The sequence below is a fragment of the Callionymus lyra genome, chromosome 8, assembly GCF_982586985.1.
Source record: "Callionymus lyra chromosome 8, fCalLyr1.hap1.1, whole genome shotgun sequence".
Taxonomy (NCBI): Eukaryota; Metazoa; Chordata; class Actinopteri; order Syngnathiformes; family Callionymidae; genus Callionymus; species Callionymus lyra.
In genome coordinates this window covers 18259030-18278221 of record NC_141825.1, presented here as the reverse complement: position 1 = coordinate 18278221, position 19192 = coordinate 18259030, and the positions used below count along the sequence as shown (strand labels likewise).

The 19192-nt window shown below is 42.5% G+C and overlaps 1 protein-coding gene across 1 annotated transcript in view; it reads left to right on the top strand.

The window, feature by feature from the left end:
• tle3a (TLE family member 3, transcriptional corepressor a) overlaps window positions 1-16109 on the top strand; it is a 30772-nt gene extending 14663 nt beyond the window's left edge. The window contains exons 8-21 of the mRNA XM_087798313.1: window positions 5224-5428; window positions 6861-6872; window positions 8403-8533; window positions 8602-8652; window positions 8733-8885; window positions 9313-9445; window positions 9536-9711; window positions 10644-10717; window positions 10783-11032; window positions 12923-13170; window positions 13252-13399; window positions 14240-14390; window positions 14469-14545; window positions 14867-16109. Coding sequence (XP_087654439.1) covers window positions 5224-5428; window positions 6861-6872; window positions 8403-8533; window positions 8602-8652; window positions 8733-8885; window positions 9313-9445; window positions 9536-9711; window positions 10644-10717; window positions 10783-11032; window positions 12923-13170; window positions 13252-13399; window positions 14240-14390; window positions 14469-14545; window positions 14867-14974 — 1917 coding nt within the window. The 3' untranslated portion in view covers window positions 14975-16109. The remainder of the gene's footprint in view (window positions 1-5223; window positions 5429-6860; window positions 6873-8402; window positions 8534-8601; window positions 8653-8732; window positions 8886-9312; window positions 9446-9535; window positions 9712-10643; window positions 10718-10782; window positions 11033-12922; window positions 13171-13251; window positions 13400-14239; window positions 14391-14468; window positions 14546-14866) is intronic.
• The last annotated feature ends 3083 nt before the right edge of the window (window positions 16110-19192 follow it).

Here is a 19192-nt window from a genome sequence, read left to right as displayed (position 1 = left end):
CAGTTTTTATTATTAATATTTTGTCAAAAATAAAGAGGGAATAAATTCATAAAACAGATGCATTTATTAAGTTATATTTAGAGTGAAATTGGTACAAAATAAGCAGTAGACAATATTCCTACATGATCAGTTTTATATTTGCACACTGACCCATATAAGGGCCACACAAGTAAGTGTAACTAGGAGGTGCAGATGAAATGCTTCCTTTGTCCCTGTCGTTGACTGGTTCTATAGTCATTTGACTAAACTACACCTGATTGTGAGAAAATTAGCCTTTGAGAGTACAATGATGACTGTTATGAAATCTGAAAGACCTCAATTATGAGTCAAACTAAATTGTACCTAATGCTCACAATGAAAGTGTTAATCACTGTAGATTGCTTTTGACTCACTTCAGACTACAGCAGAAACCGCTACGATGAGCCGAACCCACTCGAAAACCGGAGCGTTTGTGCAGATTTGCCTCCTTTTTTGAATTGAAATGCATAAATGCTTTTGTTCCTATATTTAAAGCCATATTTCCAAACGCGCACTAAGTGCCGCTCTCGAGAGCGTGTCTGTTGCCACAGCCCGGGTCTCTGTGGCATCTTCACTGCCTTGTTGTGTGTTTATAAATGAGAGCTGGAGAGCTCTTGAGAATCCTCTCGCGGCCTGTATTGCTTTAATTGGCTAAGGTTTTAACGAGCAGCCTCATCCCTCACTGCTGACCTGGATGGCTGTGGGAAATAAAAGGCTGGAGGGAGGTGGTGGTGGTGGGGGGGGAGAAACCCAACTCGTGCTGACGGCACTCGTCCTCGTCTCCATCCTCCATTCAACACATCATCTGTTCTTCATCGATCAGCAGCGATTGGTTTTGGTCCCCGTCCTCGACTAGAACGTCTTTTCTCGGTCGGTTCCGAGGCCCGAATCCAAAACCTTAGGCACACGCTGGAATTCAGTTAATGCCCCCTGTGGGATCCTTGTATTCTATGAGGCGGAGGAACGATGTTTGTTTTTGATCCGTGGGACTAAAGCAGATGTGTTATTACTTTTACTGAAGCGGGCCTGCAGCGGTTGTTCTTAAGAAGGGTGAACCTTGTTGCCGTTTCCTCCGCAGTGATTCTCGTCAAAACTAATAGAAGTCAGGAATGCTTTTCCGTGCCGTGTTTTGTTTGCTCCCGTTTTGAACTGCCGGCTTTAAACGACGAAATGAAAAACAAGGGATTTGGTTGTTATTAGGAACTGGCTGTACGATACGCATCACAATATGATGGTATCGCTTTATCACAATAATGTGATGCGTTGCCATATTTGACAAAGTTGACTACAAAGAATGTAAAGAAATTAAGTCTATAACTTTCCATAGTAGTAGATGCATCTCTGAGAGCTTCCTAATTCCTTAGAGATGGGACCTTATATAAGTAGAAAGGTCGTTATTTTGCTTCCCACTTTGTTAAACTTTGTATTTTTAGACTTAAAATGAAATTAGAGCAAGAAATGAAAGGTCAAAATTAAATCTGTGGTGAAAGTTTCTCAGGTTTCCCTCCTCTGGTGGAATTTATAGTCCAGTTTAGATCTTTTATTGTTAATGTAATAGCTTGACTAAATTAGAAAATGTAATGAGCACAAGAAAATGTAATAAGGGATATAATTCCAAAGAGGAAGAGTTTCTTTATCAGTGGAGCTTGTTAAACCGGGGACTTCCAAGACCCAAAAAATAAGACCTCCATCTTTTTTTGTTCTCTGATTGAGAGTGTAACTAAGAGAGATCACTGTTTGCCTTAAATATTTACTCAATTTTGCTTGATGGAGCGTTTTTTGTTTTGCTTGAAAAAGCCTCTTCATGTACATTAATATCATTATTAAAAATGCATTTTCTTCAAAGGATATTTTCTGGTGTTAACTTAGGCGTAGGTTAGTTCCCATGATGGTTTCAGATTTATTTTGTGTAATATATTGAATAAAATCGTGATTTAAAGTTTTAAACTCAGCTCTCAACAAAATATATATAAAAATATAAACTATAAATAAAAGAGTTCCTTTCTTTTTCATTTGCTTGATAACAAATGCATTAGAAGGTTGATTATTCCATTAAGTGAAGAGCTTCATAAAACGACATCCATTGTGACCTCGGCCATAAAGCGTACGGCTCTGTGTTTTACGAATACCTGCCCTTTTAGTTATTCAACGAGGAGAAGCTCTGAAGACACGCCAAAAAACCCTCATGCATATTGTAGAGCCAGGTGGGGTGAAGCGCGTGCCAGGCAAGTCAGACAGTCTTCAGGAGCCGCCTGCATGCCTTATTGATGGAGCCGAGGACCATTAATAGGATGCAACTAGGGCATCTGCGTGTGTTCACAGGCCTGACTGCATCAGAAGACTTTCATTAGAGTGAATTATGGCAGACTTTTTCTGCTCAGCCTTTATTCTGAGCGAGCAGATACCAGAGAAGACAGAACAGGGTTGTTGTTAAAGCTGTAAATTCAAATGAAAATAAAGTGAATTCATGATACATTATATAATGGCTAATGACGTTATTATTAAGGATCTAATAAAAGTACAAACTACACTGTGATTTGTGTTTAAGATGGAGAGAAAATAGGGTGGTTTGTTATCACTTTTATGCACAATATAGTACATTTAGTAAATGACCAACCACTTTTAATTGTCATAATTATAGAGATAACTTAGCTGCCTTTTAAATCTGGACTTGTATGGCCTTACATGAGAGCTTTCAAGGACATTTAGGATTAAATATGATAATGAAATTGTCTTTTTTACAGACCTACAGCGGTGGCCATTTTTAATTTAAGGTATAAGTACTATAAACATTACTTTTCTTTTTTTAATATCATGGTTAAATACCATTTTAATTGGGCTTTAAAGCAAATGACCACCTCTCTGTTTACATTTTTTTTTTCAATATTTATCAATTTTGCCTAAACCCTTCATTAGAGCTGCATTATATTAGTCTTTTCATGTCTAGTTTTTTCGTATTTTGCTTAAGGTAGAAGTCACAAAAATGGCTGTCATTACTCCTCGTTAAATTCCGAGAAGCCCCTAATCTCCCGATATTAAATTAGAGGAAACGGGCCGCTTGCTCGCCCTTCTTTATTTATTATTGTCTTCATTTGTGGCCCTGTAATGAGGCTCTGGCTGATCAGCCATGCATATTAGCCATCAGTGCCTCATTAAACACAATGAGCGAGGACGGCTCTCCCATGCCAATGAACTGGCTCTTTAATTTCCCTCATGGACATGATAGTAGAGCCGGCTCGCTCTCTCTAACCCTCCGCTCGTCTCCCCACCTCTTCAAACCCCCCGAATGTTTTGTAATTGGATTGACATCTGACACGTGAAGCGAGGGAGGAGGTTGGAAATGATCACGACGGTTCACTGTTGCCTAGTGATGCTAGGAATGCTAACAACGCTATTTTGCTCGTGGCAAACTCTCTATAATGCCGTGTATATTGGATGCTTAGCTTTTCATCTTTTCATTGACTTACACTTGCTGATCAAGTTTAAGCTCAGAAGCTTGGAGAGACAACATTTTCTCAAAATAGTTTGAACTCTGACCTTAAGCTGAAGCTAGCTGCTGTATATTCTAAATTATGTTTTCACAAATTCCGACTTCTGTAATTGTTGTATTTTGGTAGAGATTTTTTTTATGAAATCATAGGTTAAAGTCTTTTTTAAAAAAAGCATACAAAGCCCACACCTTTGGCTGTATTTATGTGGCCCTATGAGGTCAGAGTAAAACTATAGGAGTGGTTGTGTATAAATGTTTATAAACAGTTTCTTCTGTGCTTGTTTTTATTATGTATTATGATTAAATGTATTGTAGGACTTAATTTATCACTTTTTTTTCTTGTTCCTCAAAATAAATTGAAATATATAATGTCTTTACATCATATTTACATGTTTTGTCAATTTCATTTTTTTTAATCTACATTAAATTAGAAATAATGTACAATAACAATCATATTAACTTATTTTAAAAAAGTGGCATTATTACTTGAAAAATATGATCTTTTATTTCGTCATTGTTGATAAAAAATGTCTCATAAATGGGACGTTCCTACAGATATATTCTTGGGAAACACATTTTTCCACCCCAGTTCTACAACATGTTCTCAGAAAATGTTGAAAAAAATTAGCAGATTCAGTCTTTTTATCCATTGTTTTGTTTTAGTTTAAAGAAATATATTTCGAAGGAAATAACTTTGGGGGGGAAAAAAAGGACATAATTAAACCAAATTTTTCTATGCACAGCGGCTAGCTTGAGGCTACTTACGAGCTAGCTAATATACAGTTAGCGTCTTCCACACTCACAACTGGCTTCCTAACATCCTGAAAAAATGTCCATAGATGGTCACTGACTGCAGTCCGTCTTGTAAACGAGGGTGCACGTTGTAACAACAGCTGAATTATTTAGCTGCCTTGTAGACGGGTAATAAATTGCACATGTTTTTATTGGTGTCTCAGCTAAGTATTATTTAACCTTGCTTTAAACTGCTTACTTCCATCCTGAGTGCCTTTTAACTCCCATCCATTTCCCCGTGCCTTTCAAATATTGATGGTGAGTATTGGAGGCTTGACTGAGTGCCAGCCTGGGACCCCTGGTTCTGGCTTCCAGACACACATAATCACGCGCTCCCATACTCCAAGTGGGAGGTATGGAGCGCCAGCTTCTGGCACTTAGCCTCCCTCACTCTTTTTAAGTTTGGGGCGTGCAAATGATTCATGTTCTGTTGATCCGGGAACATGAATACGATAGTAGTAAATAGAGGCTGGTTGTGTTTTTCAAGTGTTTAAGGAGCAGGTAGTTGTTTGGCCCACATGCTGACAGATTCCTACACGGATTCGTGTTCCTTAAGAGGATTGCTCGACTTGCTGAGGGCGCAGGAGTGCCGCAGTGTGACGCATTATTTTAGTCAAGCTTCCTTGCAATAAGCATCCCGAAGTTTGTCGGCGAGATGAGAAATATTGGAGGTGGCGTGCTGGTCACATGGAGTGTTAAGAAGGAGCGTGCTACTCCCCTCCTCGGCTTAGACTCACACGGCTTATGCCACCCTGTCCTGGCACTGGAGAAGTCACGGAGGGGAATTGCGCTCTGATCCTGACAGTAATAGATGTGTGAATGCGCTAATATCATCCAGGATTTAACTGATCACTGTTTGGCTTTCCTCTTGCCTTTTCACTCCGACCCACTTGGTGTCTGTCTGCTTCCATGTCTTCCTGCAGCAGCAGCAGCTCCAGGCCCAGCATCTCTCCCATGCCGCCCACGGGCCTCCGGTCCAGCTGCCGCCCCATCCGTCGGGTCTGCAGCCCCCCGGCATCCCCCCTGTCACGGGTGCGGGATCGGGCCTTCTCGCGTTGGGCGCCCTGGGCAGCCAAGCCCACCTCCCGGTGAAGGATGAGAAGAACCACCATGATCTGGAACACAGAGGTGAGCTGCTGTTAGCGTTAGCTTATTTCAACGTATTTTTCGGTTAGGTGCACTTAAAATCCTTATATCCTGAAGAACTGGCTTATTATCCGGTGCGTCTACTGCATTTATTCTGGTTGTACTTATTGACCTCAAACCCATTTTATGTGACACAGAAACGTCTGTCAAAATTTCGCTATGAAGCTATGAAGCTTCTCCGTGAAACGTGTAGTATTACTCGCCGCACCGCACCATACATTACGTAGAGTAATAGTAAAACGTTGAAGCAATGCAAATCAACAAAATAGTATTACCCTGTGAAACACTATAGTATTACTCCAGGAATTGCGTAGTATAATTCAGAGAAATACTATTACTCCCTGCTGTGCTGTAGTATTACTCCCTGCTGGTGTATTACTCCTTGCTGTGCTGTAGTATTACTCCCTGCTGGTGTATTAATCCGTGCTGTGCTGTAGTATTACTCCCTGCTGGTGTATTACTCCGTGATGTGCTGTAGTATTACTCCCTGCTGGTGTATTACTCCGTTCTGTGCTGTTGTATTACTTTGCACAGAGTTGTAGTATTGCTCCGCACAGAGTCTAGAGTATTACTCCAGGGGCTTCGTAGTATTCCTATGCTCGGCTTTGTAGTAATCCTGCGCTTGGCTTCGAAGTATTCCTATGCTCGGCTTTGTAGTATTCCTGCGCTTGGCTTCGTAGTATTCCTATGCTCGGTTTTGTAGTATTCCTTCGCTTGGCTTCGTAGTATTCCTATGCTCGGCTTTGTAGTATTTCTGCGCTTGGCTTCGTAGTATTACTCCCCTATGCTTTGTAGTGTTACCTTGCTATCCTTTATAGTATGACGCCCCTAGAATTAATTGGATTACTATGACCCCCTGTAGTATTGCCCAGTAAGGGGGTCGTAGTATTACCAGCACAAATATTCTTGGGTGACAACAGTAAGATGACACTAGGAAGCCACTAGGAGGTTTAAAGTCTCATAGTCTCATAGTCCGTAAATTACGTAGAAGAAACAACAGAACATTAATTCCGAGACGAAGTAAGCGGACAGTCCATCACGGCGAGAGCTTCTGTCTCCAGAGCAGAGTAGTCGAGCCCCGAGGTGACGAGCACATCTTGTCTGTTCACATTCTGTCTGGGTAATGAGCCGATGCATTCCTTGTCCATGACTCCATAAGCTATTCAACAGATCTCACACACACACACACACACACACACACACACACACACACACACACACACACACACACACACACACACACACACACACACACACACACACACACACACACAGTGATAAGAGAAGCCAGCGGTGAAGTCTCACATTCCGCCAGGAGCATCTGTTTTTATAGACTAACTGATTTCTTTCTCTTTCTGCTTCGCTTGATGTCATCATCGCCTCCACCACCACCACCGTGATGCCGGCCAAACAGAGAGCACGGTGAGTCTCCAAACCCACAACCTTCATCGCTCATTCTTTCACAAGTCTCCTGGACTAAAACCCATGCAGCTCACGCCGCGTTGTCATCGGATTTCAATGAAATGATGAATTCCGAATGAGGTTTTGGAATCGCAAATCCCACGATTAATCCAGAAGGGAAACGACTGGTGTCATGGCGCAGAGATTAAGAAACCTTGTAATTTCATCACGACTAAAGACAGACTTGGACTGCCCATTCCTCAGGGATTTGTTTGATCCCTTCTTCTGTTCTTGTTGTTTACCAAGATCCCTTATTCTCTTTCTTGGAAGTGATTGAATGATTGCTGGAGGCAAACGTCTCCCTCTTTTATTCATGGAGTTGTTATGACGTCTCTGTGGTTTGTGGGTCAGCAGTTGATCTGATCATCTATTTACTGTAACAAGGATGTGATTGAGTTGTTTAGATGGGGTTTCTTGAGGTGCTTGGAATAATCCCAAAACACCTGCTAGAGATTCAGAATAAGGCGTCTATATAGAGTCGCTACCATCAGTAATACCTGGTTCTTATTTTAAATTAAACAATTGGTCATGAAAAGGTAAGAAAAATGTATTCAAAGAATTAAGTATTTAGCTAGCTTTAGCAATGCAATGCTAGCTTTGCAACAAAAATAAATATTTTGTGTAAATATATAAATTGTCGGGTCATGATGAGATTGCGTTACAGCGAATAGACGCAGTGATGTCTGAAGAAATTAAAATCCTCCTGCGATTAGAGGCCCGGCTTTTGTGCTCTCGTTCCAGGTCGTCCGATATCCAAGTAGTGACTTCGGTTAATGAGGCACGCCAAGTATAATAGCTGGAAAAAAACAAGCTGAAAAATACTTGGACCGCTACTACCATAGAGCCATTGTTCTGTCCACATCCGTGGTCTCTTCGTAGACACGGGGTCTTGAGAGATAACCCGACGGTTTACAGTTGAAAGCCTTTGGACGGTCGCCTAATTCCTCCCATTCCGCTGTCGTTTAGAGTAAGTCGTCCCAAGTCTGTGTGGGCTTCGTAAAGTCGTACCAGTGTGTCCCGCTCGCCCGAGCCCACTGGCAGGATATTATAGATTCTTTATCGGAGCCGGAGCTGACATGGTGCCCAAAAAGCGCTGCAGCAATCAATGCCCACGACATACAGTTCCTCTCCCCCACACACCCCCGCTTTCTCTCTCACGCTTGGCCCGACTGAGTCCAAAGAAAAGATCCTCTGTTCGGCGACAACACACTGTTCATGTCCCTATGAGGCTGTTTGTTGTCCGCCGATGACTAGGAGAGAGTGTGGCTCAGAAAACAAGCCCTCCGCCTCTTCGTCCGGGACAAGCGCCCACTGTTGACCAGAGCCGGCCTTGTGTCAGGGTACTGCTGGGTGCACGACTTCAGCTGCATTTAAGGGGGGGGGAGACATTTTAGTGTTTGGTTTGGCACAGTGTGTCCTCTGTGGACGACTTGCAACAGATTCACCGCCTGCTTTTGACTGTGACATGGGATAACAACGCCTTTTGTTTTTTTTTGTGTCCAGAATAACTCTATATCTCCGTCTGAGAGCTTACGCACGGCCAGCGAGAAGCACCGCAGCTCCTCCGACTACAGCCTGGACTCCAAAAAACGCAAAGTGGACGAAAAGGACAATTTGAGCCGATACGTGAGTCCGCTGTGAAGACGCCGAAGGGGACATCAGTCATGTTGACCTATGGCTAATTATCTCAACAGGACAGCGACGGAGAGAAAAGCGATGACCTAGTCGTGGACGTGTCTAATGAGGTGAGAACTTTTTTTAAATGGCTTATCGACTATCAATTTAGGTTCAGATGCTTAAACCTCTTTTTTCTGTGTTTCTTCAGGATCCCGCCACCCCTCGGGCGAGTCCGGCACACTCTCCCCCCGAGAATGGCATCGATAAGCCCCGCCCCCCAAAGAAAGACACGCCAAACAGTCCCGCATCGGTAGCGTCCTCTGGAAGCACCCCGTCTTCCAAAGCCAAGGAGCTCAGTCATGTAAGACACCCAGAGATTTGGGAGCCAACAAGGCCAGGACATGTTTAAATGAGAGTGCCAGATATATGCAAACCAATCTAGGATGTATTCCGCTTCGGATTAGGGAATAGATTTGAGTGCATGACAAAATGTCAGCGATAATATCATCCCGCATCAGGATCAGGAAGGTCCTCACTGTTAATAGCTCCGTGTATTTAACTATTTTGGGATTTTCCCTTCAACAGATTACAGTGGATAGAAGCTGGCCCGGTCTCTATTGTGACCGTAATAGGTTTTAGAATAAATAGCAGTTTATGGCTCGACGGGACTTGTGTGGGTTGTCAGAATGAGATTGGATTAAGTTCAGCTCGCTCTCAAATTGTCAGTCAGAATGCTTCTTGGCACCGCAGATTTCTTGAATGCGCATGCTCTTCCCTTCTCTTTCCAGAATGACAAATCCTCCACTCCAGGCCTCAAGTCCAACACCCCCACTCCCCGCAACGATGCCCCCACCCCTGGCACCAGCTCCACTCCTGGGCTCAGACCCATCCTGGGCAAGCCACCAGGCATGGACGCCCTCGGTTGGTTCAATTCTCTTTAACGGTTATGTCCATTTTTTTTCCTAATGTAATGTCGAATACCAATGTTCTTTTCTTTCTGTTGGACCACAGCTGCTCCGGCCTTGAGGACGCCTCTCTCCATCGCAGGCTCGTACCCGACGCCGTTCGCCATGATGGGCCACCACGAAATGAACGGAGGGTTGACCAGCCCCGGTGTCTATGCTGGTCTTCACATATCACCTCAGATGAGCGCCGCCGCCGCCGCCGCCTACGGACGATCCCCCATGGTAATACAAACACTGCCTTATCGAGACCCTTCGATGACCTCAGAGCACACTTTTAGCAAACATGCCTCTAATATTCAATGATTTGTGTTCTCACAACATTCACCACAAACCAAGACTCTTGAAATACAAGCTCAAAGAAAGTTAAAAAATATATTTATATACGATAAAGGTGACCCAGAGTGTCGCCACTAATAAGATTTAAATTTAGAGAATCTGAGCTTTGAGCTCATGTATATTATGGTACCCAACAGCACTTCTTCTTCACATTTCTGAAAGCACAAAAGAAGAGCGTTACTACATCTGCAATGATGCATTCACTGAGAGGGAGTGAGACGAAGAGAGCATTATTGGAATAGTGTTTCTATTTTAAGGGCTAGTTCACATTTTTAATTCTTAATCGAAACAAGGGACCACCAACATTTTGCTACTATAATGGTCCTTTAAGACAATGGACCTGTTCTGAAAACATTTTGTGTTGAGTAAACAATTCCACGAGGTTTAATTTCCAATCTGATGAAATCATGGGTAATTATTGTAAATGACCAGGAACTTCTTTAATGAATAGTTGTTACTCCTTGTTACCCGCTGATCTAGTCTGAATGAGTCAATATTAGTTTCAGTTAAGATGATGTTTAAAGTCGTTCCACACCAGCTGAAAAAAAACTGGTGCAAATAAAGTGACAGGATTACTGAACAATGAAAAAAACATGAGTAAAAGTTTATTAAAAAAAGATAAATAAGCAACATGAGATGGTAAAATTTAAAAGTTCTACCATGTTTTAAATGTAAAAGTAGTTTTTGTTTTTGGTTTAAACTATTGAAATTATTGTGATGTTGAAAAACAGACAAAAGTAAAATACACCCAGGTGAACTGTATACAATTAAAAAACTGAAAAATAATTTCCTTTAATTGAACCTTCTGTTCCGTTCAGGGGTTCGAGGCTCACCCCCACATGAGAGCACCAGGTCTTCCAGCGAGTCTCACCTCCATCTCTGGTGGAAAGCCGTAAGTGAACCTGTGAATCTCTGGCTGTATCCTGATGGCTTTAAAAAATAATGTTTCTCTTTCAGGGCCTACTCGTTCCACGTCAGCGCAGACGGGCAGATGCAGCCCGTGCCCTTCCCGCCCGACGCCCTGATCGGCAACGGTATTCCACGCCACGCCCGTCAGATCAACACGCTGAGTCACGGCGAGGTGGTGTGTGCGGTCACCATTAGCAACCCCACTCGTCATGTCTACACTGGTGGAAAGGGTTGTGTCAAAATCTGGGATATAAGCCAACCTGGCAGCAAGAGCCCCGTGTCCCAACTGGACTGTCTGGTGAGAACCCGACATTGATCCCTGCCTCACTCATCGACCCGGTGTTTGCTCATTCTTCTGTCGTGGCGAGAGATGTTTGACGAAGGATAATTCAATTGTCGCTGGGACAAAAGTTTGGTGTTTATATAGGAAACGCACCAGAAATGCCTTTTGTAGGAGAGTTTAATAGCACAAATACAGATGACGGGTTACTCACTGGTGCTGTCAATCAATCAGCTGTGTTTGTTCAGCCGTCATTATTAATAGAATTTACACAAAGAAAAAAAACAACATTGTGTTTCCACCTAGACTGGGAGTGACGCACAAGCGCACCTACACAAGTGGATTACTGTTAAGAAGCTGTTGGAAAAGTGTCTGATAGATGTTTTTTTTTTTTTTCTATTTTAATAAATGATTTAATAAAGTACACTTTGACTTTTTATGAAGAAATTATAATAAAAAAGTGAGAAAAATCAAGAATTATATTGTAAAAAAAAACAAACATAAAATTACAAAAACTGTTTCAAGAAATACTACTTGTAAATTGTTGCTACTATTTTTGGACATAAGAGCTCTTCATGAGTTCAAAGTAGTCATGTGTAGGCTTCATGAAACAGCTGATGATGCATCATGATACAGTGTCTTCATTTTAAATTGCAACCAGATTGCAGTCTCTGCTTTATAGTCTTTGGCTCTAATCTACTAACTGAATTTCATCTACTGTCTTTTCAAAATAAAGACACTGTATCATGATACACTAGATGACACTCTCTGCTTTGTAATCTATGGCTCTAACTAGTGATGGGTGGATGAAGCCTCATGAAACGGCTGTATAGTGAAGACACTGTACCATGATACAATGTCCATTAGGGAAGGCCACTAGATGGCACTCTAAATTTGAAAATGTCAGTTTTCAATGAATTAGTAGGTTAAAGACAATAATGTGTTGACGAGGCCTCATGAATCAGCTGATGAGGTATCATGATACAGTGTCTTCATTTTGAAAGACCTCTAGATGGAACTATCTGCTTTATTATCTTTGACTGTATCCTACTAATTCAATGATTTGCCATCTAGTTTCTTGCAAAAATAAAGACACTGTATCATGATACACTAAACAACACTCTCTGCTTTATAGTCTTTGGCTCCAACTAGTGATGAGTTGATAAGGCTTCATGAAAGGGAAGTGTAGTGAAGACACTGTATCATGATGCAGTGCTCCATTTGTTTAAAGGCCACTTGATGGCGCTATAAGTTTAAAAGTAGGTTAAAGCTAATGGTTGGCTGAGGCCTCATGAAACAGTTGATGAGGTATCATGATACAGTGTCTGTATAAGTTTTAATGCCAGCTTCCATTGAATATTTAGGTTATTGCCAAAGATTCTAAAGCATTGAGTGCCATCTAGTGGTATTTCAAAATGAAGACACTGTATCATGATACCTCATCATTAGCCTTAAACCTACTAATTCGATGAAACCTGACATTTTTAAGCTAAAAGTGGCATCTAGATGAAGACCATGTCTCATGATACACTGTTCACTACACAGTTGTTGGATGAAGCCTCATCAACCCATGACTAGTTCAAAAGTTATGATTGATTTCAACAAAAACATAAAGGTTTCCTTTCAAATGGACTTGGAATGAAACGTGGTTGAGTTCCTGGAGTCGAAGGTATATCTGGATGTAAATCCCACCGTGGAGAAAACTATGACATTCACTTGAGGTCCCGTAATAAATTAAATATGGGAACGCACGCCGCCGGGAAAGCGTGTGATTGCGACTGAGCGGAATATATTTGATTCACTCCGATTGATTTATTTAGACGCCGGGATTTTCATCCTCTTCCTAAATCTCTCTCAGGCTCTGCTGCCCTGAACAAGTATTGATCGTCTTTGTCCTCTGCTCAACAGAACCGGGATAACTACATCCGCTCCTGTAAGCTTCTGCCTGATGGCCGCACATTGATCGTCGGAGGCGAGGCCAGCACGCTGACCATCTGGGACCTGGCCTCGCAGACGCCCCGCATCAAGGCCGAGCTCACCTCCTCGGCCCCGGCCTGCTACGCCTTGGCCATCAGCCCCGACGCCAAAGTCTGCTTCTCCTGCTGCAGCGACGGGAACATCGCCGTCTGGGACCTTCACAACCAGACCCTCGTCAGGTGAGGGAGGAAGAAGACGAGGACGGATCCCGTCACGGTCCGAGCGCTCGATAACATCGTCTTGTGCTTTTTTTTAAACAGGCAATTCCAGGGTCACACGGATGGTGCGAGCTGCATCGATATCTCTCACGACGGTACTAAACTGTGGACCGGCGGCCTGGACAACACGGTTCGCTCCTGGGACCTGAGGGAGGGTCGGCAGCTGCAGCAGCACGACTTCACTTCACAGGTACTTGATAAAAGGAAGACAAAGATGGCCGCCCTCTGAGCTCAATCCTCTGCCCAACTATGGCTCATTATTTCCCCGTTATATACAGACCGTTTTATTATTAGATTGTATACAGTGGTCCCTGGCCAGATTTTTTGCACACGGTACTACATATCTGATATTTGCAGTCTCCTTTTTCATTGTTCACACTGTTACAAAAGTAATCTATTTAAACGGCAGATAGATTTAAACTTATTAGGAGCATTTATTACTCACTTTACTAACAAAACAGTGAACTTTATGCCTTTCTGCACTCATACAGCATACATGAGATATATTGCAATGTTTTTTTTACACGATGCTGTATCGATATTCAACCAAACTTTATCAAAACAAAGAATTATTATTATTATTTTATATTTATTTTCAAAAACGTATCATGATACATATTGTATATATATTGTATCACAATATTCTCCCTAATACACATCCCTATTAGTGACTGCTGATTGGTCGCTACAATACTGTATTTAAACGTCTATGTTTCTATGTCAAAAGCGATTGGTTGGTTGGCTGGGCGGCAAAGCATTCAGGCCAATGTTACTGAGAGAGTTTCATAGACGTATAGCACCTCATATGCAATGTTGTTGTTTAAATGTATTTTGCTAAATAAATGTTTTAAACTAGTTAAGGGACGACTGTTATTACTTAAATTACAACTTTTCCAGCCACCACACCATATAAACGACTCACTCCGTACCTTATGTGCACGCCCTGGATCACTTTGTTTTTTTTTTCATTTTTATGTCATTGTCATTTGCTGCGTACTTGTCCGTCACCTATCTCCTTGTTTCCTTGTAGATCTTCTCGCTGGGTTACTGTCCGACCGGTGAATGGCTAGCGGTGGGCATGGAGAGCAGCAACGTGGAAGTCCTGCACCACTCGAAGCCCGACAAGTACCAGCTCCACCTGCACGAGAGCTGCGTCCTGTCGCTCAAGTTCGCCTATTGTGGTAACGTCACGCTTTGACCCCGTCATCAAGCCATCGTTGATGGAGCTCGGCTTTTAATCTTGTGTTTTCCACCCGCAGGTAAATGGTTTGTAAGCACTGGGAAGGACAACCTGTTGAATGCTTGGAGGACTCCGTACGGCGCCAGCATATTCCAGGTACCACGATCAATAAAATCAGTCGGTCGCCGCCTAAAAAGCTTCCTGAGTGGAAGGTCACAGACGCGAATCGGCTCCCGGTGAAAACCGACCTGACATCAGATGTGTTGTCGGGCCAAAACTTAATCTGATCCCTTTGCCTGCTGCTGACTCGGACTTTATTTAAACCATACCTGAGTCATTCCAGCAGTAATTCCCGGAAGATACCAGGCAGTCCTTGCTGCTGTAGACAGAAGTGGTTTTGCTCATTTTTGCTGCATGAGTTCTGCATGTCATGCAACCATGTTTTCATCTCCAGTGACCATGTTTTCCTCTTCACAGTCCAAGGAATCTTCATCGGTCCTGAGCTGCGACATCTCGACAGACGACAAGTACATCGTGACGGGTTCTGGTGACAAGAAGGCCACTGTATATGAAGTCATCTATTAGCCCCCCCGCCGTCCCCCCCTCCTCAAAGACAACATGGATGTTGTGGCAGATCCGGGGCCGGAAGAACGTGCAGGAAGTTTGGCAAACTGGACACGTTTGGTTCTTCGTCTCGTCCCTTCCTCACACCTGCGACTAACACTTGTACAGTGCAGAGCCCAGAGGCACTAAAAAAAGAAAATAACTTGCCGTTTCTTTTCGTTTGTTGGATCATCTTTCTTTTTTTTTTTTTATTCGTCCTTTTTTCAACGTGGAGCTACAGAACACGACTTCACGAGAAGCGGCGCTTCGTGTGGAGATTCTCCTCGGAGGTCCTGTGAAAAGTGTACATAATGGAGTATTAAAAGGCCTTTTATAGATTTATATTTTGGTGTCCAATTACGCTCGTGATGGTTCTTTCTCGTTCTCTCCGTGATTTTCCGCGCCCCCCCACCCCAGGGATGAAAATTAGATTAGGACTTTGTAAGAGGATATTCTATTTCCGTTTCACCCTCCCCTCCTCTGCTTTTTTCAAGCTTGTCCTCCACGATGACCTTTATAAAAAATGTAATTTGGATTTTTTTTTTTTTTTCCCCGACAACAACTTTTTTTCTCTCCAATATCAATAACACGGAACAGACATTTGCCCTAAGGAATTTTTCGGCAGCTTGACTTTGGACATGTCCCACTTCCTGTCTGGATGGACGGAGGAACTGGTGGCTTTGATTTTTGGAACCCTTTCATGGAAATCTAACTTGACACAAAAGACTTGTTTTGGACACTGGATGCTTTCAATGACTTTCAAGTGGAGCCAACTAAAGGACTAACGGATTTTATGGTGAAGCAGCTGTGATTTCATGTGACACTTCATTCACTCGTTCAGCAAAGATTTGGCGGTTATCTCCTTTCTTTTTTCTTTTTTTTTTTTTTACGCTCGGACTGAAAGGTCAGATGATCGTTTAGGTGGCAGGTAAAGCCATTCTCACTCACGGTGATTTGGGTATTCTTCAGAAAAGTCATTGTTATTCCACTACAATCTGCTCTTAGCTACAACAATTAACACAATGGTGTGTAGCTACTATGTCATCATCATCATCCCTGAGGATTGTACAGTTGACAGTTGTTGTTAAATCAATAAACTGTTTTTATAAAAAAAAAAAAAAAAATGCTATGTTTTACTTTAAAGTTGAGGTGATCTATTTTAAGAAGAACTGCTTTGCTTAAGTTTCTCATTTTTTGCTGATGTCGGTCGTCTTTCCTGCTTTGCTCGGCATCTTCTTTTTATGTGCGGCCGTCCTGGTGGGTTAATGGAAGTCCAACTGTAAATGGAAGCAAATGCATCCCGATAGGATTTGACAACGGTCTCAGGAGAACCGCAGACATGAGAGGAAGCTGTCCTGGGTGCTGTTAGAGAGGCTGCAGTTTTTAACTGGGAAATTACTGAGCTGGCATTAATATTTAAGTGACTAACTTTAGCTTTTCAAAGTCTCAGCACACTCGCAGTTAACGCTGGCGGAGCTGTCAACTTTTCAAGAGGCATCCTAGTGTGCAAGGCGTGCGGACGTGTCTGGTTTGAGGGCTTTAAATAGTAAACGCACTTGACGCACGGTCTTGAAGTCAAAACAAGTTGTATAAGGCATGTTTTATGTCTTGATTGTGGTTCTAACCGTAGCTCTATTTGTGGCACAATTCATTCTGGTCGCAGAAAACTTTAAAGAACCAAGTTAACCTAGCTTGAAGGTTTGATAGATGAGTGAGAAAGTGGTTTAAAGGATTCAAATAATTTATATTTTATCAGTTTGAACTCGATGATTTCGGAGATTTGCTAAAGCGAAAGAAGCGGATTGTTTGGTATCAAAAGTTTTCTACCCTGGTTCATTTTTGGATAGAATATCAACTCGTTTTTGCCTGTAATTTGTTGCGACGTATTTATAGCATTGTGTTTGATTTTGACCACATATGGACGACAACAGTTAATGAACGAGAACCTTCACAGACGTATAACGAATCACACTTTTAACGGTCATTTGGGACCAAGTATAAAATCCCAACCGGCTTTTTTATACCTTTCATCCGGAGCCGATTGTTGACGATATATACGGACAAAAGTCACCCGGGAACTATTCATAGGCTGTTGTTAGTTTACACAAAGCCATCACTTCCAAAAATAATCCACAATCAAATGTGTTATAGTCCGTGAACGTTTCTTTTTCTTTGCCTTCTTCTCTGTACAGAGGTCCCTAATGGTGATACCATTACGGTATTAATATTAGTGCGAGCCGTCTGTTGGACAATCATCCGGACTTGGTTTGGATATACTATAATATAACTGCCATTTTATATGTTTAGTTTAAGATACTGTAAACTAAACTGTCAACTGTAAGTCAGTGGAATTACTTGTGAACGGTTTTGTATTAGAAATCTATTCATGAATTTTGAAGTTCAGATTCACATGGTTAATTTTTCCGAGCTCCCTCCATTTCTACTAGACATGATGTCGATTTATCTTGTCCTACCTTAGTGTTGGTCTATTGTCTAGTGCAGGGAATCTAGGACGGTTCAGTAAAACGTTACATCTGGTAGAAGTAAAACCCGACAAGACTATAACCCCCTTTGCATCTCTTCAGAGGTATGACGCAAACAATCCTCTTAGTCTCATGAGTGGTCTTTTGGTGTTTGAGGACTTTTTGGGAAGGATGAGGGTGAATGGCCCAGTCACTCCACTCCAGAACGGAGCTCTCCTGGGTCTCTGCATTAGCTGTGGGCACTTCAAACTAGCTGCCCCTTCAGAGTTGTTGTTGTTAGATTATAAAAGCGGGACCGGATGCATCCAGCATGGAGCCAGCCACCGCGCTCCGCTCTCACAGGCTCATTTGTTAACGGCCATAGTCTTGCTTTTCCCACATCGCTGGAGTGTGTTCTTCCTGTCTGCATTCGTGGCTTAAGCCTGCTGAAGTAGAATTTTCTCCCTCACTTAATCAAACGGCAGAAAACCTGGAGATGAAAGTGCCCGAGTGCCTATTGCGGCACAATGAGAGGCGGCCATTGTCTTGCCTTCCGCTGATCCGCCTCTCGACAGCAGGGCTTCCAGGGGTTTCTCAGGCATAGGTTTGTCTATTTAAAGGGAGGAGTACAGTGTAGACAAATAACTCGAGTGGCTCAAGTGTTTCACATCAGCCGCGAACACAAGGCCGGGTCCACTTGTGCACTTCTGAGTTCTTGGTGCTCAAACCCTCGAGTCCAGGCCACACGTACACAAGGGCTCGTGAAGATCTACGATGGGTTGTTGGACGTATGAGAGTCTTTAGTGTAACGCTGCAGTTGAACGACTATTGATGCTGAACTCGTGAAAAATAGGATTTCTATACATAAACTAGGACTAATTGTTTTTTTGGTTTTTGACTAGTAGCTTGAATTATGAGAAGGTTTCCCCAAACCCAGATCAACCTGGTGTAACATGGAAGACGAATGAGGACGGCCATATGAACAAATGAAAGACCAGAGTTTGAGATCCAGGTCTGGACATGCTTTTTTCACTCTCTAACAAATGGTGTCACAAGTGGCATCAACGGAAGGTCTGTTAAGAAATTAGTGTAAAATGCAGTTGTCTAGTCCGGGTGGTCTAGAACTATGGGAGTTTGTAGAACTTATTAAGATGGTTTAGCCCCCAAATTCTTTTGTTCATATTTTGACATGTCCATTGGACAGATTACATTTGATTTCTTCCCATTTGTTCCAGTTATAAAAGATGGATTTCATCAGTTCTTTAAAAGCATACAAAGAAAAACTGTTGCACGTGAAGGTTCTCTGAATGTTTTCCAAGGGGCCCAGATATGCTTTACGACATGTTACTTTTTAACACACAATTTTCTCCACAGACGTAGAAAATTTTTAACATGATTTTTTTTTTATCACACACCGATGGGAGTAGGCTGCGATGCGGGCACTCCATCTCACCATCGGGAGCCTTAAGGGGTTAAGTGTATTGCTCAGGTACACAACGACACAACCTTATGGGATTGAACCTGCGACTTCACAGGCCGACCTCGACCTCTCCACCCTCTCAGCGATGTCACCTCAGAGAGCACTAAGATGGTAAAGAAATCTGCTGAGGTGCTCGGTACATAAACTTCTATCCAAGAATGTTATTTTTGAACCTGGTTTACACGCCACATGCACAAGTGCAGTGTCATAATCTCGAGACTACAGAGTAGTTTGGACAGTGGCGTTGATATAAAAATC